Source organism: Accipiter gentilis, chromosome 28 (assembly GCF_929443795.1).
Source record: "Accipiter gentilis chromosome 28, bAccGen1.1, whole genome shotgun sequence".
Lineage (NCBI taxonomy): Eukaryota > Metazoa > Chordata > Aves > Accipitriformes > Accipitridae > Astur > Astur gentilis.
This window is the reverse complement of record NC_064907.1, coordinates 10,451,787-10,479,165: the sequence shown is the minus strand read 5'-3', so window position 1 is coordinate 10,479,165 and position 27,379 is coordinate 10,451,787. Positions and strand designations below refer to the sequence as shown.

Here is a 27,379-nt window from a genome sequence, read left to right as displayed (position 1 = left end):
TGATCTGGGTTTACCACAGAATCCTGCAAGTGCTATCAGATAGATAAGCCTTGCCACATGAACCTCTCCCAAATCCTGGCTTCCAACAGGAAAAGCCTTGCATCCTCTGTCAGATGCCTCCCAGAGACCCCAGTCTGCCAATTTCCACCCAGCACCTTTTTCTTCCTTCCCTCAGAATTCAGAGAAGAGCTGCTTTTCTGCCTTTCCTTAGCTCAGTCAGCTTTTCAGGGAGGAGGCAGCTGGGAGGAAGGGGAATATCTCTGCTTCAAGAGCCATCACTTCATCCAAATAGTAGTCATCCTATGGGATGGAAGGACATATGCACACATGTGCAAAGTGATATGATATGCCTAGAGCTTCCCACTTCCAATCTCCGCCCCCCCCCCCCCCCCCCCCATTCAGTTTGACAGCCACATGATGTAGTCCATAAACAGAACCCCCCACACATGAAAGACATGAGAACCATAAACAGAACCCCCCCCCATGAAAGACATGAGAACCAGCAGAAATTAATCTGGGGCAAGGTGTGCAAGATCCCTAACAGAAGAGATGTAAAACTAAGCTAAAAACATGTTTCTAATAATCTCAAAACAATTTGGTACAAAGATCTGTTTATTACCCAACAACATGACAGTGTATATACAAAGACAGTGTGGAATGTGACATTTACAGGAAATTTCAGTACAACATGCACAGATACTATTGCAATGTTATTTTAATAGTTCCAGAATGTTAAGCTGAATAAATATTCCTTGCTTCAAAAAATCATTTTTACTTTTACATAAAAATATATAATATTGCACTCTTTACAAGGCCAGCAATTTTGCATATTGATTTGTAACAAGTAGAATTCTACTTTATAAAAATAAGCCTTTGTGAGCAACACCCCAAACCAGGGAGCACAAAAGTACCCCCAAACCACAACATTTGTGTTTTTTTCTCTTAAATAAAGCACATCACTTCAACACGAGCCAGGAAGCTTTTCAGTCTGTATTTGTACCTTACATTAACATTTAGACAGTGAAAAACATGACTAAAGCCATCCCATACAATGCTGCTACAATATATGCAGTTTAAAATTCAATTCATATAGTATGTAGCCACTTCCTTAATTGAACCAAAGATCAGCCTGTGTGTCATGGACTATGAGAATATTTTTCTTAAGTTTTTCTAGTTTTAAAAAGTTCTTCATTCAGGAAATTGCAAGAATTTCTGAAGACTGTTTGGAATTTTCAAAAGAAGTGTAAACACTTCTTGTCTGTATATCATCTTCATCACAACTTGACAATTTCATATCTAGTGTTTTGAAGGCAGATGAACCTTAAACATGAGAAGATATAGCAGTTTGTCTGTATGGCAACAGCAGAACATGTCACTGATGAAAAAGCAAAGCAATTTAAAAGAAAAATGTAACTACATTAGACTTGCGTAGCATTCTTGTTTTACCATTTGCATGACTAGTAGGCACTCATTCATGGTGTCAGGTTTAGAGGTCTTCAAATCCATCAACTGAAATGTTAATTTTTGGTCTGGCCCAAGAATTCAAATTTGTTAAGCCTTTCACAAGGGAGGCTTTTTTTTTTCCCCTCAAAAAATAGCACCTAGGAATAAATAACATATTTGCACAGTGTATCTGTGTAAACTCTTCCAAATCATCTGATGCCTACGAACATTGATTATTCAAGCAGTTAGATTCAAACATTTTACAGTGGATTGAACTTCAATGACACTAGAACTGGAGCACATCTGTGCCTTCTTTAACACCTTTTTTTTTAGAGCTCTGGAAGATAAGCTGTGTGTGTATATAATATATATTCTGCCACAGAACTGCAATAACTAGGTGTTAAAGTTAGGGAGTTAACACTACATTAAAAAACAAACCCAAAATGTGATCTAACTATTGCTTCATGATGCCATGAGGTGTCTACCCATCACTAAGACAAAAATATTTTATTTTTACCTGTTGTAAAGACTAACAGAGAAGATGGCAAAAATTACAAATATAAAGGTAACAACCTCAATTTTTTAGCATTACAATACCATAAGATGGTGCAAAAAGCACCTACTAACTTCTTTGCTTCTCAAAAAAAGCAATTTTAAGTGGTCTTGGATTTTTAAATTTGGGGTTGCTTATCCCAGAGCTAACTATACCACTCTCAACTAATCAGATATACATATGCTAACATTTTAACAGATATTTATGGAACTTTATGCTACTGATATTTTACAGCGTAAGAGGGGGAATAAGCATTATCAGACAATTTTTTTAAATACTTCTGTCCAAGAAGTGATTTAAAAAAATACTATTATATTTTGTATTGCAGCATTTTGACTTATATGTTAGAGCATTTATGAGTCACTTTGCTGGTACTGGAGTACATGACCAGAGCTTCCTGGTGACCTGGATATGCTTCAAGTATGTGAATGCACATATGCAACTTTACAACCACCTTAGCCTTAGACTGCTCTTTTAAAAAAAAAAATATCTATCCAGTCATTCTGGAGACATTCAAACTACTTGAAAATCCAGTTAAATAAGAGATTCTATAATCTATTTTGGATTTAAAGTGCATCAGAGACATGAGTTAGCAGCAAAAATAGTCATCATCCAGCCGCATAGCTGCTAAGGAATGAATAGAACATGGGTAACTTCAAGCGCTGCTGGTCCTTGCGACACCAAGCTATAACATTTCCATCACTATTAGCTGTGAACAAGTGATGACCATCACAGGAAAATGTAAGGCTGAAAAACAAGAAGACAATCTATTTTTGTATCAGATTTGGCTACTTAAAATGCTAGAAGACATTAAAAACCCATATAAGAATACAGTCAAAGATTAGCTCTCAGTGGAGACAGAGTGAGTACATTAACACAGTAATATGTTTGCGTATACCTGCTTATTCATTTTTGTAACCAAACAGGCTGAACTACAGCTTTGTCCAGCACTTCAACATGCCATGCAGTTTAGTACTCTTTTCTTAGCAGCAAAGAAAATGGTAGGATCAGTAGCAGCAACCTAGTCTCTCCCTGGGCTGCCCCTTCTACTTCTGCTTTTCAGCAACAGAACACAGTGCCCTCTGAACTTGCTTGCTGACAAAGGCAGAAACTAAATCCATCAGATTTCATGGCTCAGCATAGGACTTTTGTTCAGCTGGGCATTTCTTGAGCTATAACAGTAGTAAAGCCCTTCAGTCACGTCATGGGTAATGCTAGAGAACATGAAGGTCAGCATCCATTTTCTGTCTCGTTTAAGCAGGAAACCTTAAATTATTCAATAGCTACTAAATCATTATCAACAAGCTTTGAAAGATGCTTCTTAAAGGAGGTAACAGAAAGACAATAACTGCTATGAGACAATGTTTTTCATTTCTAAGAAATGGCAATTAGTGGTTTGGGTTTTAAATGATATCTCAGCAATGGTCAAAACAGAATTTTTCAGAGTGATTTGTTACTATGCTAACATAAAGATGATAAAATTTTGGCATAACTCTAAGACCTCTGTGCAGACTACTGTACCACTGGGGATATCAAAGATTCCATCCTTTGACTGTGTTCTGAAAACACTTTGGCATGAGAATAATTCTGCTTATATAAATCATCAAGGGGACCCAGAGAAAATTACACAAGACTCCAAAATGGCAGCTTCCAGGCTCCTCTGTGTTTCCTTTACTCCTTTCTCCACCATTTCCCTCCAGCATCAGAAAAAAAAAGTCAGGGAAAGTGCAGTGTTTTTATTTCTGAGGAAGAATCGTCCATTTGAGTCTGACAAAGTTAATATTATCTCATGATTTCTACACAGATTCTGGGGAAAAATATTAAACTTAAGCATAAGAAGAGTAGTTATTGTTCAGTTCTCAAGGGAATCCTGCTAATTTCTATCTGCCAGCAACAGAACATAGTTATTACTGTCATTACAAATACAGTACACGTGTTCATTTTGTTTTCATGAATAGTTAGTAGGATTGCATTGCTCTTTTTAGACATGGGTGTTTACCTCCTGTTCTCATGTCAAATCCATGTTCAACACCCCAGGCTATTTCGTTGTGGTTTTGGGTTTTGTTTTTGTTTTTTTTTTTTTCCGAAAAAGAAAAATCCATTTATTGTATACTTAAGATCTTTTTACCTTACAATGGGTTTGGCTGACTTCGAAAATGTTATTTCTCGTACTGGCTTCAAGTCCCATGTACTCCACAGTCTGAAAGAAAGAGTAATTTTTCTTCACATTTAATTCCACAAATATTTCAGTGATAAAAATAACATATTTAGCAACTAAGATTGGAAGCTGAACAACAGCTTGTCCACCTTCTTTACAGCCAAATATCAGCATGATGTTTAGCTACATACTCTCAAACTGTGAGCCTAAGTTATAAAGCATTTTAATAAATAAAAGTTTCAAATGCTTACCTCACAACTCCATTTTCAAGCCCCCCTGCAATCACATTGACAGACACTCCTTCAGGCTGGTTAGAGAAAGCAACAGAGCAAATACTTTCCCTGCAGTGTACATGTCCCACGAGATCACCATTAACTGTCCAAAGTCTCAAATCACTACCTCCTCCAACTGCAATAGAACATAGCATGGAAGTATTAAAAAATAAATCTAGACCACAGCTAGGTCTATGCAACAGAATCTTTAAGTGTTAAAGAATACAACTTCTTGAAAGATCAGAAGGTTTAAATGACTCGGAATGATGTGTGCTACAGTAAACAATTACTTCTTCCCTCCTTTTGTGACAGGGAGCATGCAAACCACCAAGCTACTGCAGTGATTTAGAAGACATCACTTCATATTTATGGAACACTGTACTTAAAATGCTATATGAATTTACTTTTAATGACCAATTTTCATGTACTAATAACAGGGAAGCACCAAAAGGGAATTCATACTATCTACTTTAAACAGCTAGTTCTTGTACCCTGGCTTGCATTTCAAGCAAAATACTTCAAAGTAGAGACCACAGTTATCTTACCTGGTTATCTGGGATTATTTGATTCTATCAAAGAACTAACAACCCATCTACTGCTTTGTCTTAGAAGGGATTCAAACTCACGTCCCTTACCAATTAAAGAATACAACTTTTCCAGAAAAAAAAAAATTGGTTTGGGAGCTACAGAAATGGAGTTGAAAGTCTCCATGTCAGTTTAAAACCTAAATATTATGTTTCTGAAACTGCCAGAATAATTTCCCCTTGTCCTTTAATGCTATAGACTGTGCTATTTTTTGTGCAAGTCAAAACAGCTTTCTTGACTGCCAAATATACCTGAATCACAAACTGTTGCAATGTCACCAGTTGTTTCACTAGCTGAAACTGCAGTCACAGGACTCTTGTGTCCAGCCAGGCTCTGGACATAGCACAGCCTAAAGGAAATAAAGAGAACAAGCCTAAAGTTTAGAGCCAAATACAGAAAAAGTTATTTGAGGAAAACATTTAAGAGCTATATGAATTTCAGTCAACATTTTGCACGATGAGGGTATTTTTCATATTAATTCTAGAATTTCAGCACTCTTCATAAAAAAAAGCCAAACCCAAAAACTAACAGTAAAAGTTTGACTTCACATTAAGATATGCATGGAACAAATTCAGTTAACTTTAAAAGAGAAAGATACCCAGAAGCTAGAAAACAGGTATTTAAAAGAAAGCCTTTGGAAAAAGTTACATATATACTTGTTCATACATATATACCTGTTCAAATCCCATATAATGCAGGTTCCATCTTTGCTGACACTTATCATTATACTGTATGGTTTGCACACAAACAAGCTTGTTATTTCTGCTGTGTGACCATACAGATGGACTTGCGATTCCATTTCTATCTCTGAAGGCTGAAAAACAGCAAGATAAAACATGAACTCTCATGAAAAAGAAAATTAAAGTCTTTTTTCTGAAAAAGATAAGCCTAGGGACAAGTTTAATTCTTAGATTTTAAAAAAATGGTTCCCATTGCTTTTAATGGCACCAGTTTAGCAACATTGTTTAATGCTTTATTATGTTTAAGGCTTTATAATGCAATAAGCCATACATATCATTATGTTCAACTTTTTGCTTCCAGTGCTTTCAAAGCAAACATTTTGATGTGGTCCAATGAATTGAAATGAAGAACTATTGTACTACTTCTGTCTCAATTACACACCCTGAAATCGGCTGATTTGCTTTCTGCAAGACTGCAATTTCCACACAACAGCAAAATGACAGTCCTCAATATTTTAGCATCTAGAGGAAACACTTGGAAACACAGAAGGAAAACCCAGCTCAGCAGTTATCACTGAGTACAGTAAATCACTGGGAATTCCTCAAGTTGGTGCCAAGTCCTTCAGTGATACAAAGCTGGAAAAATATGCAGGAAGTCAAGTTTAAATATAGAAACTGCTAGATAAAAATTAAAGCAGCAAATTTAACACCAAATAATACTTCTTATTCAAGTTATATCCTTGGAAATGATTCAGACTTCCTGAAAACTGGCTAAGTTGAAGGAGCAGCTTAATCAGAATACTAATGCTCTAAGACAACTTGCTGTACAGAGATTAGAATAATCTTTGTACAAGAAAGGAACATTTTTCTGCTTGTTTCCTCACATGTGTCAGAGTACATTGTCTGCATTTTTGTATGAGGGTACAGGATGCATATAGCAGGTCCACAAAGAGCTTGAAAGTAGAAACAGACAAGATAAAAATATACATATGCTTAACTCTTAAGTTTGTAGAAAACATACATGTCTTTCTGCACTAAAAAGGACAACAATCTACGTAATATTGCAGAAGTCAATACTTTTTGACAACAAGTTTTTTGCTCTTGCTACTAAGCATCTCATCCAATTAAGACACAGTTAAGAAAGTATCCTGTTGTCATTCTCAGAACAGTGTGGTATCTCACATATGGAGATCCTTCTCCATAGTTTAGAGAACAAATTATACCAAATTTTTCCATAACAGCAACACTTGAGACTTCTGATTTTCTCAAGAACTGATTTTGATAACCCTTTTACTGTGCTCCTATCTCCTTTAAGTGTTTGCTGTTGATCTGCATTTCAACACTTGAACTGAAAGTAGGATTCACCTTTAGCAGCTTCCCTCTGTAGTACTAACAGCAATGGTTTATTGATTCTTCACTGGGTTATTGTAATAATATTGTAAATTTGTAATGAGACAATCTGGAAAGTTAGCATCAACTGTATTAAGGTCTAATAAGTTATGAAATAATTACCTCACGCCTAAAATACCATCCCCTTTTTACTTCCCACTTGCTTTTAGATGACAACCACTAAAACAGTATCTAGATGTGGAAAAACATGCACGTACATATCTACCTTTAAATAGCAGTTCTTTCTGTTGGTTACCCCAAATGATTGCCTATGGCACTTGAGTGGAGAATTTAAATGATCACTGCCCAGTTTTACTCAAGCAGATCATTAAAGTGCTCTCTTTCTGTTAGCAGGACAGCTCTAATAGTGAGCAAGTGAAGGCTGGAGCAATTTGTACATCCAGAAACCCTTGGCTGAAGTTTTCATGAAGGTATGACTTATTGTCGAGATAGATCACAGTTTCAAAGCAGTACTTCATTAGTTTTTTTGATCATCTTAAATGAAGGCTAGGAAAAACAGAGCATCTGAAATACAGCATGGAGGTATTTTTGACATCTGACAGCATGCCTTTGAATTCCCATATCCAATTAACAACACGATTGCTGTTTTATGCCTATGCATTGAATTTACATAAATGTGAAACGGCAAAATATTCATGTTTCAAGTACTGCATTATAACAGACTGTTCACTTTATCACCAAACAGCTGACAAGATGCATACAGAACAGATGCTAGGAAGCACATTTGCATTCCCTGCAGCCCTGACTTGGGTAACTGACTCAACAACAGGAGCTATAAAATTGGCACAAGGTCAGGCTGCCTGGGGCATGTAAAACTGTCAGTGCTGAGAAATTCAGCAAAGATGGTCTCAAAGACAACATTTGTGCAGCTGAACAAAAATCACTTGTTTCTAGGAAAGGCAGGGAACTTCAGAATCATAACCCCACTACTAGTTTCTTTTTAGCATTGCAGAAGGCAACTATATTGAATTTCTATTTTAGTACCTGAAAAAATTTTTTACTGGAATCCAAATCTCAGTACAGGTTATTTACAAGTTCACTATTCTGGTGAGCAATTAAGGTGCCTTACTTAAGATTCAACTGACTGAAGCTTGCAGGCTTCAAGCTCTACTTCATTTTTTAAACTCAGAGCACTGCTGAGCTCAGGAAGTCCGAGTGGCAGATCACCAGAAACTGGAAGAAAGCCAAGGAAGAAATCACTGTATGTTTGTGCTCTTCCCAGTCTAAGCATCTGCTGTTTGCCACTGTTGAAAAGAGGAAACTGAGTAGGCATAGCAGATCATACCAAGGTTTCCTCTAGCCCATGTTAATGTAGTGATTCAAGAGCATCAAGGGGTAGAATACTACAAATGTGTTTGCCAATACCTCTATCTGTATCAAGCTAAATTTGAGAAATCAGTTTAGTTTCGTTGTTGCTATGGTAATCCTGTAGACACACCTAAAATTATCTGTCAAGAAAGTTGCAAACTCTTTGTTAAAGCTATGAAGAGTAGAATTTACTGCCGGAGAAAGTAAGACAGAAGCTCAGAAACTCAGTCTAAACCAGAAGATTAATTTCAAGTTCTATTTATGCTTTCATACCATGCCTATTACCACATAGTATCAAGGCGATTTCTACTAGTATCTCAGTATCTTCTACTAATGCACTAAGTAATGCAAGTTACTTTTCTCCCTTCCCTCCTCACAGCTTTTCCCCTTGGGGAATATGACAAAGTGAAGAGGCTTAGTGGTTAATATGTACACTGCCTGAGATTTCATCCTGGCTCTCTGTAGCATAAGTGCCTTCTGCATTTGAAATGTTGTTTACTTTGGGGAAATGCATTCCAATGTTTCAGTTAAGGCTTTGAAAGGCTCTGTCTCCTTCACAGAAAAAGTTTCTCCTTAATGTAGGGAGCTTCATCATGCCAGAGAGCTTCAATTCCAAGCCCTAGCCTGAATAGTCAAGAGCTGTATGTGTAATCAGTTTTGCACCCAGATGATGAGGGCTGACTAAAGGCTAGCAGTATGTGAATGACAGCTTAAGAACAACCCACAAATAAACATGCTGAGATATATCTATTTAACAATGTCAAAGAGGATCCTTCAAAAATAAATATTAAACAAGCACTTGATCTTTTTGGCAATTGTCCTGAATAACATATTCCCCTTTTCTCACTTTTTCTGTTTAAAAAAAGACTGTAGTAGTGAATACAGCTAAATCCTTAAATCTAAAACCTATACAATGGAACTTACCGTATTGCTAGTGAATCTGTTCATATATGCTGTGATGACACCAGATTTACTACCTGTGAACAACTGACAACTGTCTGGCACCCAAGCACAACTTGTTACCTTGGAAAGACAAAACAAAGCCAGAAAAAGTTAGAACAGAAACTATTCTAACTGCTGTTTTCATTATGCCATAGCATTTGGTCAAACTGATTCTTTATTGGTTATCCTAAGAAGAGCCAGGTAAAATACCTAAGCTAAAGACATCCAAGAGTTAAAAATATACCTGCTCTGGGTCATATTTGTTACTACTTCAGAAACAAAGTAGAGAGGGAAATTCTGTGCAGCCCAGAATTCACAGCTAAAGAGCAGTAAACTACTGCAGACTTCTAGATCTGCAGCTACATCAGCCGCCAAAATCTTTTCAGTAGAATCTCACCAACCGTTGGAGTGTAACAGATTATGCAGTGTTCCCTAACAATCTTTTAGACAATCTTTTTCAGAGGAATCCTAAACTATAGTGAAATTCTGCTTCTAATGTGAGGCATCTATAATCTTCTCCTGTATTCATTTTCTTGGCCCAGAACTTAAGCTTTTATAAATTCACACCAATATTCCATATGAGGGAAAAACTACAAAACCCAAATGCATTCAAAAGTGATCTTTACGTAGTACAGGAACACATCCAGGAACAACATACACTGGAGCAATGAGAGACACGTTCCAAAGGAGAATAAAACAGAGTAAACACAGTTGGGTTTGGATGCTCATCTCCAAGAAAAATGAAAGCAAGAGTACCTACTGCCAAGTCAGGCCACCACTTGAACTAGCAATATTAAATTGAAGACCAAGAGACTGATTTTTTTTACCTGATGAAACTGTGAACTCTGTATAAAATTTACTGGAGGTTCACTTTGCTTGCTTTTCAGTCGTAAAATGTTATCCGCATACCCCCAGCTCAGGATAGCTGACCACTGAATATCAGTACTGTGCATGCTTCTTACACCTGAAAGAAGGCATATAATATTGCAGAAGGCATATAATATTGTGTCACACACGTAACCAAAGAGTTGATCACTTTGATAGTCAACAGTAAAAATCTCAGCTCCATGTTTTACTACAAGCTAGAACATAAAAAAACCCCAAAGTTTCAAAATAAGGTATTTTCTGTTAGGCTATGGCTTAACCTGTAATGTATTGTAAACAAACGTAGTTTTCAGAGACTATGTAAACATTCAATGTTCTCCAAAGACAGTTTGCAACCTGGACAAAGCTTTTTTGAAGAAATGTTGCATCTACTGGGAGTAGAGAAAAGAACAAGAGGCTGACAATACTTCCCAGCTAGAGAAATGATTGTTCATAACTTCAAGGAGAATGTTACTTATTTTTTGTTGACTAAATGTGAAGCTGTTTATTTTTAAAAACAAAACCTTCACTAGTACACATTACAAAGAAAACGAAAAGACAAGTATGAGGACCCGTTTGTACATTATCAATAAGAATTCTTCCAAGGAGTTTATCTGAAAGCAGAAGATCCTTCACCTCTGCTTTTTACTGAACTTTCCTCATTCTCTGCCTCTAAAAAACATTTCTTTAATTCTCCTTTCTGTTGCCACATGTTCTTTTCATCTCTCCTTCAGGTTTTTTTGGACTGAATCTGCTGGCAAGTTCTAAAGTTAAATCCTTACGCTTCAGTCACTTAAATGAAAATTATCAACTTAATTACAGGATCCCTCCATGTAATTTTGAAAATTACAGGTAAAATCCACCCACTAGGAAAGATACCACACATGTGGATCCAAGCTATTACTCGATTTATAAATCAATCTTTGGCAAAAGTGACTAAACTTGGGAATTTTGCTGGAGAAGAATAGCAGCATCAGATTTAATTTTTTTATGGTTCATTTTCACATGTATTGTGCATGTAGAGAATAAGCATAAATTCATACCTTGCTCCTTGCTATATATCATCAAAAGGCAAAACTTGCGGGACAAACCGCAGATAGCTTTAGTTGGTAAAGCCTGGAGAGAGCCAAACCTTTCTCCATGTGGTTGGCTAAAGCAGACAACAGGATCTGGAGCACTTGGGGAACCAACATATTCCCCCCACTTCAAGCCTTTTATCCATGGTAACGGACTCTAAAACAAGTACAAATAAGGTTCGAATTAAAAGGTGGTAGAAAGTTTTCAGAAAAAATATTATTTTGTTATTAAGGGAGAACCATTCCTATCACATCCCTTATAAGCAATTGCATAATAAGGACTGCTGAAGTATTCTAAAAATACTAGGAAGACAAGTATGAAGCACTGTAGTATCATCAGCTGAACTATTAGCTTTAAGAGAGTTCTCCCACTTCTTTAAAGGCTGAGATAGCAAGCTTGTAGTTCAGGTAGTTTAGTGAAAAATACCAATTTCTTTAAATGCAAGAATTCAGATTCCTACTGGACTTTAGGGAAAACAAGTGTTTGAAGTGAAGAAAGTTGAACTGTCCTACAGACAATGAAAAAGTTGAGGATGGAAGAAAGCACAGTGTGCGTTTACCTACTATAGGTTTGCACACAGATTCCAGAATTCATCACTGAAAGTATGAAACTGGTTAAGTGAAGTTAATAGGCTTTCCAATACCTATTTGCTATAACCAAGATAAATTCAGCTCTTAGTTTGACACAAAATACATCACAAATGCATGAAAATAATCTTCACTATCACTTCACTAATTTTGTATATTTTTCTCTACAGTACAATATGGGTAGTAAGTTGCAGTTTTAGGAAGGAAACTGTAAACATGAGGGTACAATAATTACAGCATATGAATGTTAACTAAACCATCTTGCATATCAAAATGACATACTGGATATATTATTTCTTTAGTGTGTTCTCTGGTTTCTCTGAAAGCAAACTGCACTAGTAATCCCATGGCAGCAGGAAGTTCTCCTTCCATGATAAGCCTGGATCCAGGTCTGCTAACATGCGCTGAAGGGAACAGCTGGCGAGGTGTTTGCCCATATGTTTTTATCATTGTTTCAAGGGCTCTTCTCTGAACAGGATCCTCAACAGCAGAAACATCCATCCCAAAATAGGTCTAGAGAGGGAAAAAAAGGGGGAGGGGCAAGAATAAGCTTGTCCAGTTTGTCTTTGGGAAAGATTTATCAACACATACACACAAATTTAAAGGCAGACTCTTCATTAGTTTGGTTAAGACTTGGACCAGAAGCCATCCCACAATGGCTGTGCTGACTAAAGAGCCACTGAGAAGAGTAATCTTGTTACCACTTCTTTACTGGAGATAACTACCAGTTTAAGATTTATTATGTGAGCTGTTCCTACATGTATTCCATGACTAATTTCTGTCAGAGGTTTTCTTAATAGACCTTCACTAATCTGTGCAAAACCAGAAGGGTTGCTGATGATAAACAAAAAATTGAGAGAGTTCATTTTCTGTACTTCTTTTTAATTAGCATATTAAAGCTCTGGTTTGGGGTGGGGAGGGAGGAAGAACCTTCATATTTCAGGAGAGTGGAAATTCTTTCCTTCCTCTAACTTGTCTTTTTCATACCTCTAATTGTGTACCTCACACTTTTCCTCAGTCACACTGACAAAGGCCTCGACTTCACTTCAAAAAAATGAACACACAAAAACTTAGTATTTGAAATTTAAGGTAATAACTAAATAGATAATTAAGCGCAAAAAAAGGAAAAGGAAGGAAAGCATTTGGATGGCTACTTGAAAAGAAAAAGCCACCACTACCAAACACTACTGTTTTATCAGCACTTCCAGCTATAAAACGAACACTAAACACACAGGCCACATTTGAATGGATCTGAAATCAGGACTGCCTAGCTGAGCAAACCTTGTGATAGTAAGGATTCAAGCTAAAGAATACAATCTGAGATATCCATGTTACAATTAAGTAGTGAAACTCTGGAAGTCTTTATATTAAATGAGGACTTCCTTGAAATCAAATTTACTGGAGGGGAAAAATGCTAGTTACAGGGACAAAACAGAGGATGTACATGAAGGAAAGAACACAAGTGATCAGCTGAGGACAGACTGAACTATGTATCAAAAGCTGCAACACAATCTGCCTAAACAAAAGGCTTCTTTTGAATGAGATGGAAGCAGGTACACACAAACACGATACCTGTATACCACTGCAAACAACTATCCAGAAAGTCTAAACCCCTACCTGATCATCCCCCATGCCCATCTCAAGGCAAGAAAGATGAACACATTTTATTAAGTCTCACAACAGTCCCTGGGATTTTATCAGTTCCACACTGAAATGGTTAAAGCCTTTTCTTACTCTTCAACACTTCACAAGCAAGGGATCTTGCCTCATGCTGGATATTTTCCAAGCAAGTCAGACTGAACTATCCCCCCATTAAATTACTAAGTACAATGAACAAACACACTGCTTAACAAATACTTACTGCAGGATGAAAGACATTAATAGCCTGAACAGACGCCTTGCCTTTTTGCTTATAGCCAAACACCAAGTCAATCCAGTGACAGATTGTCTGGGAAACATGGTCAGACTCCAAAGCCTGACGATGAATCAAGATGAATAGACGAGGATCATTACGAGCCCAGGGTGGAAGATTGACGTGGTTAACTCTGTCACCATTTTGACGTACTCCAAAATCAAAACCTAGAAACAGGGGAGTAAATGTTCCAGCATTTTAGTTGACAGTAACTTCAAACAGGTCTTTATAGGGTTCTATGAAAGCTAACCATTAAGCACAGTGATTGCTGATCAACAAAGCAGCACCATTAACAAGTCACCCCCAACACATTCAAGCTGTACATACTCATTCAAATAGAAAAAAAATCAGGCAACAGAAAACTCCTTTACACCTCTGACAATTATGACATAACAGCTTTTTTAGCATATCCCACAAATTTGTGCCAGATTTCTCCCATATATCTACTACTTCGCATATTCAGTCAAGGGATATAAATGTTCTCAGTTTCAACCCATAGGCTCAACTGTACAGCTGGTTTGGGTATAGTTTTGTTATCCTCTTAGTATACCTTCTCTGTTAACCAGAAAGTCGGGAAGGTAGAAAAATTCTGGGATAAGCTCCTTTACGTCAGTCATTGATTCATATGAAGAAAGTCTCCAGGTTGTATTGGTAGAGTGAAAAGTTCTGTCTGGGATGTCAAAACTTTGATCTGTAAAGAAAACCAAACTGAATTATGAAAACGTTACATCGATGATGGACACGATAACAATTGAACATCTGCAACTTCAAGTTAACTACTCTCCAGTTAGCTGAGAGCATTTAGAATTCTTCTATCTCAATTACGATGTGTTACACATGGACTGCAAGCCAAATATAGGTCAGCTTTTTATTCTACATATATTGAGGTATGAACATAACATGTACAGCTTTATGGTCTAGCTTGATAATTTCAGAATGGGTCTACTGTGAAAGCATACCAGATTTAATTTTACTCAGCTATTTGGAATTGATAAACTATGCTAAACAGAGTAACATATAGCATTCCTGGGTCATTTGGGTAAGGCCCAGATGTGACAGGCAAGTGCAAGCAAAAGTAACCTTACCTTGATAGGCTAAAAACATTTTAGTAAAAGGTGGCAGCCTAACCAGGAAATGAAGCACAGTTCCACTGTTGGAATAATGAGATCCATAGTGATATGGCTGTACAGGGGGCATTGGATCATCCTCTCGTGCTCCTTTACGGTACTCTTCTTCCAAATACTAAAAAAGTAGTAGAAAAAAAAATTAATCACAAACCTCCTACTTAGACTGCATTCCAATAACAAAAATAAAAGCTTGCCTAACTTGTTTAGGAATAAAACTTAGAACTTTTAGAGGAACATACATTTAAGAGTGATTTGGAATCAAATATATTTTAACTGTCTAAATACATTTGACCACTTTTACAATCCAGTTAGGTATCAGAGTCTTAAGCCAATTTAAGTGACCCGTTTTCCATTATTTATTACTTTTGCCTTCCCCCCTCCTTGCCTTGTTTTCTAACATGGCAGAGCCGTTGTACAGGCTTTTCAATACCAAATGGAAAAAAAACAGTATTTGCAAATAATACTCTAGACCATGATGATATAGACATAAGTTTGAAGGTCCAGCTGCAGATGCTTTCATTCCCCAGCATCTTGTTATTTCCTACAGCCTTCAAAACATTCTAAAGAGCAAAAATCAAAAAGCACTGTAACCATAGTAGGGGATGTTAAAATAAGAGTACTTGAGGGAAAACAGCTTTTCTGTTATCAAACAAAGAACAGCCACAAGTTCCACTGAAGTAATTTCAATTAAACAGCACTAAGTTATCTTCCAGATCTTTAGGGATCTTTAAATATATGTATGTTCATATGTAAGAAGATACCAATTTAACCTCCTCAGCAGTATCACACGGAAAGACTAAATTGATTCATGATTTCAAGTACAGGAACAGATAAACACAGGTTCCAAGCATGCCATAAAACAATTCCCAGGAAACGCAGCCTACTGGAAATAAGAATTCCATAGACAAAATACTGGATTTGTGGTTTCTTTCCCCACATCAATATATGTCAAAAAAATTAAAGCCCCCATATCATTTATACACAGGAAAAAAGACAAGAAGCAAAAGTTATCCAACCTACCTTATAAGTATCCACATAACGATCCTCTTTTTCTTTAGACTGCACAGCTATTGGTTTGACCAGATTTCTGTAACAGAAGTAGTACTGATATCTTGTCATTTTTATAAAGACATTAAATCACACCATTTAATAATGCATTATTAAGAATAACACCTTTAATATCATGAAAAGGACAAGCAGAATTTAATAGCACTTTACAAGAGAATTCAGAAAAAGGGCACTTATAGTCAGTGCTAAGGGTAAACTCAGATCCACAGACTAGCCCATAGCACAGTAAGAGGCAAACAAATGCAAAGTGTCTCTGTCAAATCAAAGGCATCTTATAAAGGCAAAGACTTTGTGCACGCAAATGTTAAATTGGCTTAACAGAAATTTATTAGGGTGGGACAATTCACTTGGATCTATTCACAATGAAGACAATATGATTTTGTACCTGGCCAAATCATTTACAGTATTATTTTGTTTTCCATTTAATTTTCACTAATTGGCCTAGAAGTCTTTAATCACATGAATTTAAACATACAGCTTTTATTTAAATCTGTGGACTATCCCTATCCTATTAAGGCAGTATGTAAGTCCAATTCATAGCATCCTTTGAATATACACACTCATAATATTAGGCATTTCATTTAAATATCCAAGGTGAAGCAGCCACTTATTGTAAAAAGCCCAAGTTATTATGGATGAGGCTTGTCCCTGAATAGGTCCATTCACGTATGTGTGCAGTTTAGTACAATGAAGTTAAAAAGCTATACTGGATGATCAGTTCAAGTATTTGGAAACAACCAGTTCCAAACATTTCATATTACCTATATACTGATGGATCATTTAGGTCCAGCGTTTCATTGGTGTAGTCAGAAAGTATAAAAGGAAATACTGGATATTGCATGAGATCATTGAAGGAACGGCCCGCGTGCTTGTTTAAATGAGTCAGATATTCAAAGTTAGTAATCTGTCCTGTGCACCACAGGTGGGTCAAAGCAGCAATGTTTCCATATTCCAAAAGGTTAGGCAAATTGTTAGTTAAGATGTTGTGGTACACATCATCACGGACCTAGAAGAAAATACCAGATTTAATCATATAATGTCAAAAGCTTCAAACTACCAAGACTTACTAAGTTTCTCTCATTTTAAAAATTTCCAGATATCTGCTGTAATGCAATAATGTATAGTATTACTAGGATTCTTAATACATCAGAGATGTGTCTTTTACATGATTGTGTTTAGAAGTCTAGCTGAGCAAAGTTTTTTCAAAGGTATTAGACAGAATTTAGTTATTCCATGCAACAGGTCTCCTTAGAAACTAATGCATGCTATGAAGACACAGCAAAACACTTTGATCTATTATGCATCAGTGCCACATTACCTTTGTGTTATCAAAAGCCAAGAGTAAAGTTCTGCCATTTGTTAGAAATATTTCCACAGCATTGTCTCTTAACTGCCACCAACGCTTATGAACTTCCTTAATTTCCTCATAGGTCCAAGAAAATGATGCTGGTTCAGTTTCTCCATGAAAACTCTGCAGAATTTGCAATTGAAAACGTTATTTTAAATCGCAGATTTTCAAAACAAGAAACCCTTCAATGCAGCCAGTTTAGAACCATAGAATATATCGTAAGGCAAACTTTAATTTTGCTGTGATGCTTTAAGACATTGTTGTGATTTTCTTCATGTATGTTTCCCATTGTCCACTCTCTTCAAAGCAGCACACAAGAATATCATGCACGCTCTGCAGCTGCTCCAGTTCCATATCCAACACTAGCAGGCAATGCCATATTTTCACTGATGCTAAAGTATTAGACAGTCAACCAGAGCAAGCAAAGCTTTGCCATGAATCCCAATTCTGACAGTTCTATGGAGGACAAAGCAGCAAAACAGCTGGTAACATCTTAAACCACAGGAGCTGCGTGCTTAGTGGATGCAAGAAAGAACTCCCTGAAAACAGTTCAAAACTTGACAGTATAACCCACATCTTGACTTTTTTTTTTTTTAAAATGTCTGTTGGATGTATAAACTTAAATAATACATCAGGGCCTTTGTATATCAGAAGGATTAGGTCAGTTCGAGTTTCCTCCATGAAACAGTCCTCTCTTGTATGGGATAAGGGGGGAGCTAGAACATCCTATATAATGGAAAATTCAAGAATCAGATGCTATAGAGTACAGCACAATTCATACACTTGTGAGTTTCTGTACTTCTTAGTGCTCCGGCTTCCAGTAAGGCAAGTTCTCAGGTGCAGACCAAAGCAAGCTCTGCACACTTATGCTGATGAACTCCAAGCAATGGACAGCAAGGTGCAGAAGCCTCCCCACATAACCTCCTTCTCATTCCCTCCCAGCCCAGGCCCACATCTTTGCTGTTTTCTGCTATCACCATCAATCCCACAGCCAGAGGCATCAGAAGCAACACTGAACCCAAACTATTCATTTTGGCTGACCTTGTCCAGAGACCTCTAAATGTAGTACTCCAGCAATCTCAGTGGCAGTAGACTAAGGCTACTCATGGTCATACTTTGGAAAAACTAAAGCTAGACAAAATGCTGCTGTAATACTTACTGAATTTTCAATTGTGTCTGAAGCATTGTCTTCAACAAAATACATGCCACATTTTCCTGCAGGAAGAAATAGTTGCAAAAAGGTACATGATATTACTCCTTGTGTAACGCATCTTAGTGTTATATAGACAGTATCCAGGAGTTAAGAATAGTACCTGGGCAAGACAGTACTGGATAGAAATAGAATTTGTCATTCCATATCTTTTAGCAAGTGGTCTGCAACTTTAAAACTTAACTACGGTCCAAATAGCACTCATGCAAACAGTAGGGAAGAAAAGGAAAACTGATCTATAAAGTATATGATCCATAAGAAGTCATGCAACAGCTCAATTACTTAAAAAAATATCAGCCAAGTTTATATATACACAGCAGAATCTTTTACAAAAAAGATGTTTATGAGGACTGAAAATTCTACTTACCTAGCAACAGTTCACCAGCAGTCTCTCTAGAAGGTGCTACGCTTATACATCTTCGATTAACTCTGAAATATTTCAAAGTGTATTATTGCTTATGGATTTATGTACCTTTCAGCATGTACCTAGAACTAACAGCCTCAAAGGCTACAGTTGAAGAAAAGACTTTTCAACACCATGACTCTGATGGTTCATATCACAAGATCGGGAAAGAAAATAGAACCTCAACTTTCTAGACTTGCACATTAGTATGTTTGTATTTATTTCTTTGTGTGTTCTCTGCAGTTGTTTTAGGCAGTATTAGTGCCTGTAATAGGTGGTAAATTGACACAACTGGAGAGTTGAGTAACACAGCAGTAAAAGCAGAGAGGATGAAAACACAATTTGCTTTTGAACACTGATTGAAAGACCTACCAGATCTAGTAGCACTGCCTATCTTAGATATCTAAGTGACAAATAAGTAAAGAAATCCCATCAGGTCATCCCACAGAAGTCCCATCCCCATATCACACCAGATGGTATTTGCTTTTACAGATTTTTGAAGTCATAGAGTTACACTGTTTTAAGATTCAGAAAATGTCCATGTTGGTAACTCTGATCTTTTGCTTATGAGTACAGCAAAAACCCTATTATTTTTGACATTTGTCTCATATCTCACTTGATTTTTATTTTTTTTTAATGTTTATTTAGACAAAAAAAGTGAGGAGAACTGTTTCACTGGAATGGAAGAAGGTGGGAAAGGGAGGTAAGTGTTACCCAAACCTTACCTTATATGTTCACTCGCAGCTTTGTCCTTCACAGTAGAAGAGTGAGAAGAATGTGTTTTGTCTTCGAACAGGTAAGATAACGGAGTTTTTATAACACCTGTAAAAGCCCCACAAATAATAAGGCACTAGTAGTCATTACAATTCAGATATAGTCCTAGAAGGTGTTATAATTACCTTCCTGTTTCTGCCTGTCTGGGAGGAGGTACTTGTTTGGAATAGTTAGGTAGCACCTCTGCAAGCGGCGCCTCTCTCTGTTTGGGCCCTCTGTTGGATCCAGTTGCCAAGAAGTTGGGTAATATACTGGGTCATACCAGAGTGCTCTGAAAAAAACACAAAATATGTTGGAGTTTAGCAGCAGAGGCAGTATAAGTGTTTATTCATTCTGTTTTTCTTTGAATAGTAGAAAGGCAGAAGTTCCACAATAGTACACTGAGCAATTATTTCTGAAAAAGTATCAAAAACTGAATTCTGTAGTTTATTTTCATGAGCTATCCCCACTGACTACTTATGAGCTACTACTGTAAAACTGCTCTTGAAGTTACTAGTTCTGAGGAAGACAGCAATACAATGTATCCAATACCTTCATTTCAAAACTCAACTGTTGCACACATGACATAATACTAGTTCTGCAATGGTAAAAATACCACTGTTTAGTTTCTTGTCAAGACATAACATCTTTTGCTCTATGCAGATTAGCAGACACAGTATCTGGATGCTAATGTGAGTAACATTACCCAAAAAAATAGGTTTTTACTCCATCAATGGAAGGCAAGATATGAAAATTTCGTGACGTTCTTTGTTCTATTCAGCACAGCAAAATGCATCTGACAAAAACCCCTGTCTAAATGGTATAGAAATACTACTTGGCTACTCACATAAAAAAATAGGAGAACAAATCAAGTATTTTACAAGTCTTTAACCAACAGATGATTAGCAAAAGCAAGTAATTCTAATTTTACTATCATCTACATTTCATGTGCCTTTAAGTAGAATGAGAAGCATGTGTCAGGCTTTGAGCCTCTCCTGCTTTTTCACCAAGATGAGAGAACAACTTACCGATCATGGGTAAGCTGCTGAACAAGCTCCTGCCAATGCCTGCTGGCACTTAGCTCTGCCTTATACATCCCCCTGATGTGCTGGATTACTTTCTTCCTTTCCATTCCTTGTGACAGAGACACAGCTTGTGTGATGTCTCCAGCTATTTTAGAAATGTCTTTAGATTTTGTATCCAGACGTTGAAAGAGACTGAGGAAAAAGAGTTGTGTTTTAAAATGTCAAACACACTGAAAAGGGATGGTAAGACACCAAAACCCCTTATAAAATACAATCAGTCTGTCAGGAGATATCCATAGTTCTTGTTACAGCAGATGCAGAGCAACTTAGCCTATGTAACTTTCACAAGACTCATGAATACCTTCTGCTTCTTAGCCTTCAAAAAAAGCTATTAGTTGTGGCCAAAGTCAAGCCAAGCCAATCAGAAGATTGATGGCCATATATTAGCATGTTTTACTTATTAATGTATACTCATTACAATAAAAATCTGAAGTAAGAACAGTAATTTACCACTGCTCAAATCTCTTGAGTTAATCAACATAAAGTCTTATCTCTTATCTGGACAGACTTGACTAAGCTGACTTTTACAGCTACTACAGTTGCCTACATTGAAGCATGTTGCGTGTACATCTCAGATCTGATTTTTATGGCAAAGCCTGAAGTGTAAATTAACAGAGAGAACCTCTTACTCTACCACAAGCTACTGAAATTTACATTATGCTGAGTAGCAGTAGTCTACATAGCTCACAAAAGTGTTCAAATACTAGGCTGAATATAACGGTATTTTATTCATTGAATACCAGGGTTAGTTGCAGGGACATTTGCCTCACATTTAATTGCACAGACCACAGATTGGACAGATACAACACCTGTAAAACAAGGGTGAAATGCCAAGTGTGCAAAAAACAATTCAGTATTCTGAAGTTCACACAATGCCATTAACTATACAACCTATCGAAATGCATATACCTACAATCAAACTGCTTTTATAATGGTAAAAAAAAATATCAAAAGCTAGCAATACTGTTAATTTGAAAAAACACCTGTAATCATCACATAGGCAACTTTGCAATAGGGTATACTGAACAGAGAACATTCTTACAGAATTTGTGCAGCCCCTTTAAAACGGCACTTACTTTTGCCGATTATTAGCCATTGTCTTCTCCCAAGCAGCTTTGTTTATACCTTCTTCCATCTCATATTTCTTCTGATCCTGAAAGAAAGTTTTACATGCTACTTTTTTTTTTTTTTTAGATGGACAAACTAATGAAGCAGAGACTAAAGGATAGGCCAGTTTAAGAAGGGAAGACTGACAGAACTGTTCAACTGATATCTTCACAGCATTTAAAACCATCAATACTTCATTTCAGTTCTTGCAGTTTTATTATGTTTAGAAATAATTTTGTAACTTTTTGCAAGGAACCATAACATTTTTTTCCTGGCAAGGAGAGATACTAGTAGCTTATTATGAACTCTCACCTTTACCTGGATTAAGTAATACGCTTAACCAAGAAGCATTAACATGTGAGCTTGCTGTGAAGTGTTGAGTACATGTGACAGAAATATTCAGAACCCAAAGAGAACCCCCAAAAGCATAAGCCATGCACCAAGCAAACAAAATCATTGTCTACAGTAAGACTCTGATCCCACATAACAGACAATTGTCTCAAATATACCCAGTTTTTGAAATAAAGTTTTCATTCACAAACCTCCTTCAAAGCTTTTATTAGATCTGGCTTCGGTCGTGGGCTCAGGGTAATGCATTTATAGCCACAACATTTCAATGTATTCACAAAGTCTCCTGCTGCTCTTTGCTCTTCTTTGGTCATTTCATCACTGTGATTGTGCATTAACTCATATAAATAGAGCACTAATTTAGGTCCATGCTAGAAGATGAAAAGAAGGGAAGAAGGGAAAACAGATGTAGGGTCATTCTCATTCCCACAATACAACACTGAGCAGTTTTTTCCTCCAACTTCATTCCCTTTTCTAGTCAGTCTGGACAGATTGCTGCTTCTACTAATTTTTCTGTGATTTAAAGAAATGGTTGCTTTTATGTTTGAAGACAAGCTTCTATAAAACTAGAAAGAACATGCTGAATTTAATCCTCCATATGATAAAACTTACCCCAGCATCTTGTGACTTTTCAAATGGCTTACAGGAAAGCTAAGTTTCTTCTCCAAGTACTCAGCTCCTACAGCCTTGTTTATACTTCAGGGAATATGTACCAGAGACTCCTAATTGTGCCTGCCAAGAACGCTACACCTTGTCTGATAAATTAGAGCTGACAGATAATGAAGTTAAGCAGACACAGCCCGTAAAAGCATTCAACATTACACTCCCCCAAAGAAGCCATTGCTAGTGTATCAACTCTTCTTAGTAGTAAAAGTATTAATTTAATTGAATAATGTATATGTGATCAGAAACACATAAGTGTCATAGGTTCATCCAATAAATACTTTCTCTCCTTAGTATACACTGACTCAAAACTGTGTCAATGTCTTACATAATTTATTTCATTCTTGCAGTTCCTGAAGATCTCAAACAGCAACATTCCTACCCGATTCCTAATCGTGGCTCTAAGAAATGCTTTCTCTAAAGCTTGCACTAACAGAGCACAATCAAAAAAGCTTTTTCCTGACAAACCCAGAGAAGTGGGGAGAAAGTGTTCAGCTATTTGAGTTAAGAACATAGAATACACAATCCCACTTTAAGAATTAATAAAGGCTAAATAAGAAAAGATAAACTGCTTTGATTAAGGACTGACTGCCTCTTAAAATCTAGTGGCAATCAGTTCTTAAAAGTTTCAGGAAGTCTGCAGTTAGAGTTCCAAGGCAAGGGTAATTCCTTCATTAATCTGCTTTTTCAGGTACCTTAACTTCTAGCATCCTCAGTAAAATTCTTCATGTTAAAACCACCTTTTGTTTCTGCACTACATAGGAAATGTGATGTTTGATGTGCTACAGAGTAAACATATCCAGACATAATCCTATCTTGCCTCTTACAAAGCCTACCCTCAGGATAATACAGCAATTGCAGAGGTACACACAGGCATTTTGTATGACATTAATTTGTCATTACACTAAATATTACTAAAACAGCAGTGAACAACTGTAGCCACATACAGTTCTACATAATTGTGAAATTTAAACAAAAAATTGAATACACATTTTACAAACTTCTCTCAAACACCCTTCAGCTTACTTGCAAAGTTGGGCTAAGACAGTCACGCATAATCTCTTGATTGTTTATTTCATGTACCAACTCCAAAGCCAGCCTTCTCTCTTGCAGTGGCCTTGCTGGAGACAAGCTGTGCACAAGAAGCCTCCCAAGTTGTGTACGGAATGTATCCTTACATGACAAGAGGATTCTCTTCCACTGCTGCTTCGGTGTGTTCATTCTGCTGGTGCCCTAAGTAAAAGAGACAATTTTTTAATATTACAGGGTTAGGGCTTCCTTTTGCCAAGTTTTTCACATTACAAAACAAACACAGTTGATAGGATCAAAATGTAAGGCAATAAAGATTTCTCTACCAAAATAAAGTGTTTAATTTTAGATTACTGATTATTATTACAGGTTAAAAGGCATTCTACTAAAAATGACAGAGGGGTTTGTTCATTCTAATAAAATAAGCATATTTTTCTCAGTCTGCCAATATTAGGAATGCAACTCCTAACTAAACTGGGTATTCAGTTAGAGGGACTATACAACAATCCAAAAAGCAAAAATTGTGATGTAGAAGGTTTAAAAATCAGAGGGGTTTGTTTATTTTAATGAATAGCCCTTCTATGTTAATCACTAGTTTCTGAATGGATTACCTCAAGAGATTAGAAAGCAGGCATTGGAAGGAGGTGCTTGTGCTCACAAGAAGAAACCTGCCACCTTTGAAAAGTACTACAAGTATGGCATGATGGAAAGATAACAGACCTAACAAGCTCAATTCTCCAGACCTAGAAAGAAAATTAGGTTGAGCTACTTTTTATAAAGATGACCTAAGAGAAATAAAGAGGCAAGAAGCAGTAAGTTAAGTTTTCCAATAAAACCATTTCCAATTACCCAAGCAAAACCTGATCACCTTGGAAAGGTTGACACGCTAAAGCCTGTATGCTAGAAGAGAAAACTCTCAGCCCTTTGGCAACAACTGAAAAGAGACAGTTTCCCTTCCCAACTTTAAAATCTATTAGAGACAAATTGCTCAGAAACTCTCCATCATCTGTGGATGCAAAGATAATCTTGTTTTATCGGCTCCAGCAAACTTAAACCTTGAGGTTTAAGAGACGAAGCAAATTTGTGGACTACACAGAAGTCTTCAACCTTTGTGTGCTTGTTCCAAGAAGCAGAATTTTGCTGCTAAACGTTAAGGTAAAAATCAAACCAGATGCATTTACAATTTTACAACAGCAGAATAACTGGGAAGCTGAACAGAGGGTTTTAATGCCACAGCTGAACCAAGAGAGGCAGTAAAAAAAGCATTTATGGACAGAAGACTTTATGCATGAGAAGTTCCTAATAAAGGAACCTTATGAGATATGCTTTAATGCAGACAACATGTAATTACTTACAATGGATACTTTGATTCCTTCCACCAACATTTTGAACATTTCTTTAAGAAAAGGATTTGTTTTGCTAGGCAGTTCTTGCTGCCCTTCTTCTTCAGGAACTTCCAGTTGGGATGTTGAAAGTCTGCTTTGACTTGTGTTTTCTGTTATACCCAGTACATCAAGGCACTCTTCAGCAGATGCTTAAAATTTAAGAGGTACATATTGATCAGTACCATCTCAACCAAGAGAATCCTATGATCCTTTAGTTGGCATTAAATCATATACTGCCTTTACTACTATAGTTGGCATACTTACTCTTTCTCTTGCTTCTGTGGAATTTGAACTAGCCCCCAAAGTCATCAAGTTTTGCTAACAAATGTAGCCTTTTCATAGAAACATGCAAATGGATGCATTTTGAGAGCAGATGCTCCCTTGGACAGAGTTAAATATGCACATAATTCAGGCAGTTAACACATGAATGGACTAACATAGAATTAAAACAACTTGTTCAGTTCATTCGGATAAAAACTGTATCCAGATTGTCAGTTACATAATACCGAGAGACAAATCACAGAGACAATGATGTTTTTATGGTTAAATCCATTAAACTGGCGTCAATGGTATTATCTTTCCTCTCAAACACTTCAACACTCCAAAAGCAAGAATCCATTTTTCATATTGCACTACATTGGCTCTGTCAAAACAGAAATGAACAACAAGAAGTCCTACCTAAATAAATGAGCCTGTTAACAGCTAGAACAGTCAGCCTCTGTAACCTTTGTACAAACTCAGTCTCAGTGGCTTGGATAGGATTTTCTTGGCTCATTCTCCGCTGCATCATCATGTTGAACTCCTCACTGGCTAGTGAGCGCATTTTCATCAGCAAAGCATCAGACTGAGCAAGTGAAAACTTTCTGGAGCCTTGAAGCAGAGAAGCATTAATAGCATCTTACTAAAATGCACAAAAAATTAGCCACACAGCAACTGCTTTCATCAAAAAGAGTTCATATTATTTAAGAAAACAAAACATTTGAAATACATTAATATTGAAGGGAACATAAGTGTCATTTGGATGTTTGTATCTTTCTTTTAAAAGCTTTTCTATATGAAAATAAACATATAATATTCAAGAAGTGATACCATGAGATGAGTTAGTCTCAAGATCAGATTTATTGTACAACACCACAGTATTTTACTCCTGGTTTTACTGTATTTTTAGGATAAAGGATTAAAAATTCACGATACAACACAAAGTTACTGCATGTTGGAAAGTGCCTTTATGAGCACAAGTGACAAGTCAGTTATATTAACAGCTTATAAACAAACACATTTTGTACCATACCCATTGTCACTAATTTTGATAGAAGTACTATTTCTAACTATGACAGTATTCCCTAAAATTTTGTTGAAATGAACTGGTAGGTCTTGACTGTACTTGCTTCTTTTGGAAATAACTATTTTTTTTTAGTGCCTTATCAGATTCACTAATGTAAAAATATTTTCATTAGATTTACCAGGCTGATGGAGAGGGGACTCAAAAGCTGACCATATCAAGAGAAACATTCCCATAGTAAACAGGGAATAATAGTGGTTTGTTTTTTTTAAGAAAACCTCCAATAGGTGTCCAGTTTTTAAATTGTATCTTCTACAAAGTCTTAAATGCAGCTTCATTTATAGGAGATACACAAAATCCATTTCCAGCCAGAAGATTCCAAAACCTTCACAGAATGATTCACAAGCTATCAAATACAGAGAAAGTATTACTGCTAGAGCTAGAACTGCACAAACGTTTTGCAAGCACAACCACAGTGGAATCTGGGAATCTCACATTCCCAACAATAAATTTGGGAGTGCCAGGTATTTACTTCAGGATGATCACTAAAAGTTGTGCAACAATGCAATCCCTATGTCATACCTGTGTTAAAGTTATAAGCACTAACTTTATTTTGGTATTTCCTTACTGTGAAGTTGGCTATTAAACCCACTATGAATTACTTTAAAAACATCTTTACTAAGCAACTTGTGAATTCAGGAGAATCCCAAAAGAAGGCAATATCTGGCTTTAGACACTGCAGTGAGAATAAGGTGACTGAGGTTTCATTTTCATACCCCA

General features: G+C 36.6%; 2 protein-coding genes across 24 annotated transcripts in view; one reads left to right on the top strand and one right to left on the bottom strand.

Moving 5' to 3' along the window:
• The window catches only part of GGPS1 (geranylgeranyl diphosphate synthase 1), a 407,079-nt gene that overhangs the window by 117,825 nt on the left and 261,875 nt on the right, over nucleotides 1–27,379 (top strand). The window lies entirely within an intron of this gene.
• Nucleotides 595–27,379, bottom strand: part of LYST (lysosomal trafficking regulator) — a 117,800-nt gene continuing 91,015 nt past the window's right edge. For 22 of the 23 annotated variants that reach the window (XM_049831516.1, XM_049831513.1, XM_049831512.1 and 19 more), the window contains 25 exons: nucleotides 25,996–26,187; nucleotides 25,288–25,466; nucleotides 23,930–24,136; nucleotides 22,435–22,611; nucleotides 21,862–21,938; nucleotides 20,729–20,917; nucleotides 19,847–19,992; nucleotides 19,673–19,769; nucleotides 18,912–18,973; nucleotides 18,494–18,549; nucleotides 17,305–17,457; nucleotides 16,748–16,992; nucleotides 15,939–16,005; nucleotides 14,877–15,033; nucleotides 14,342–14,482; nucleotides 13,741–13,958; nucleotides 12,162–12,392; nucleotides 11,259–11,448; nucleotides 10,179–10,315; nucleotides 9,334–9,432; nucleotides 5,686–5,825; nucleotides 5,263–5,360; nucleotides 4,406–4,562; nucleotides 4,125–4,196; nucleotides 595–2,743 (listed from right to left, as the gene is read on the bottom strand). In XM_049831516.1, coding sequence (XP_049687473.1) covers nucleotides 2,605–2,743; nucleotides 4,125–4,196; nucleotides 4,406–4,562; nucleotides 5,263–5,360; nucleotides 5,686–5,825; nucleotides 9,334–9,432; nucleotides 10,179–10,315; nucleotides 11,259–11,448; nucleotides 12,162–12,392; nucleotides 13,741–13,958; nucleotides 14,342–14,482; nucleotides 14,877–15,033; nucleotides 15,939–16,005; nucleotides 16,748–16,992; nucleotides 17,305–17,457; nucleotides 18,494–18,549; nucleotides 18,912–18,973; nucleotides 19,673–19,769; nucleotides 19,847–19,992; nucleotides 20,729–20,917; nucleotides 21,862–21,938; nucleotides 22,435–22,611; nucleotides 23,930–24,136; nucleotides 25,288–25,466; nucleotides 25,996–26,187 — 3,626 coding nt within the window. In that variant the 3' untranslated portion in view covers nucleotides 595–2,604. Of the gene's footprint in view, nucleotides 2,744–4,124; nucleotides 4,197–4,405; nucleotides 4,563–5,262; nucleotides 5,361–5,685; nucleotides 5,826–9,333; nucleotides 9,433–10,178; nucleotides 10,316–11,258; nucleotides 11,449–12,161; nucleotides 12,393–13,740; nucleotides 13,959–14,341; nucleotides 14,483–14,876; nucleotides 15,034–15,938; nucleotides 16,023–16,747; nucleotides 16,993–17,304; nucleotides 17,458–18,493; nucleotides 18,550–18,911; nucleotides 18,974–19,672; nucleotides 19,770–19,846; nucleotides 19,993–20,728; nucleotides 20,918–21,861; nucleotides 21,939–22,434; nucleotides 22,612–23,929; nucleotides 24,137–25,287; nucleotides 25,467–25,995; nucleotides 26,188–27,379 lie in introns of those variants that run through there. The other variant, XM_049831537.1, reaches the window with a different exon arrangement.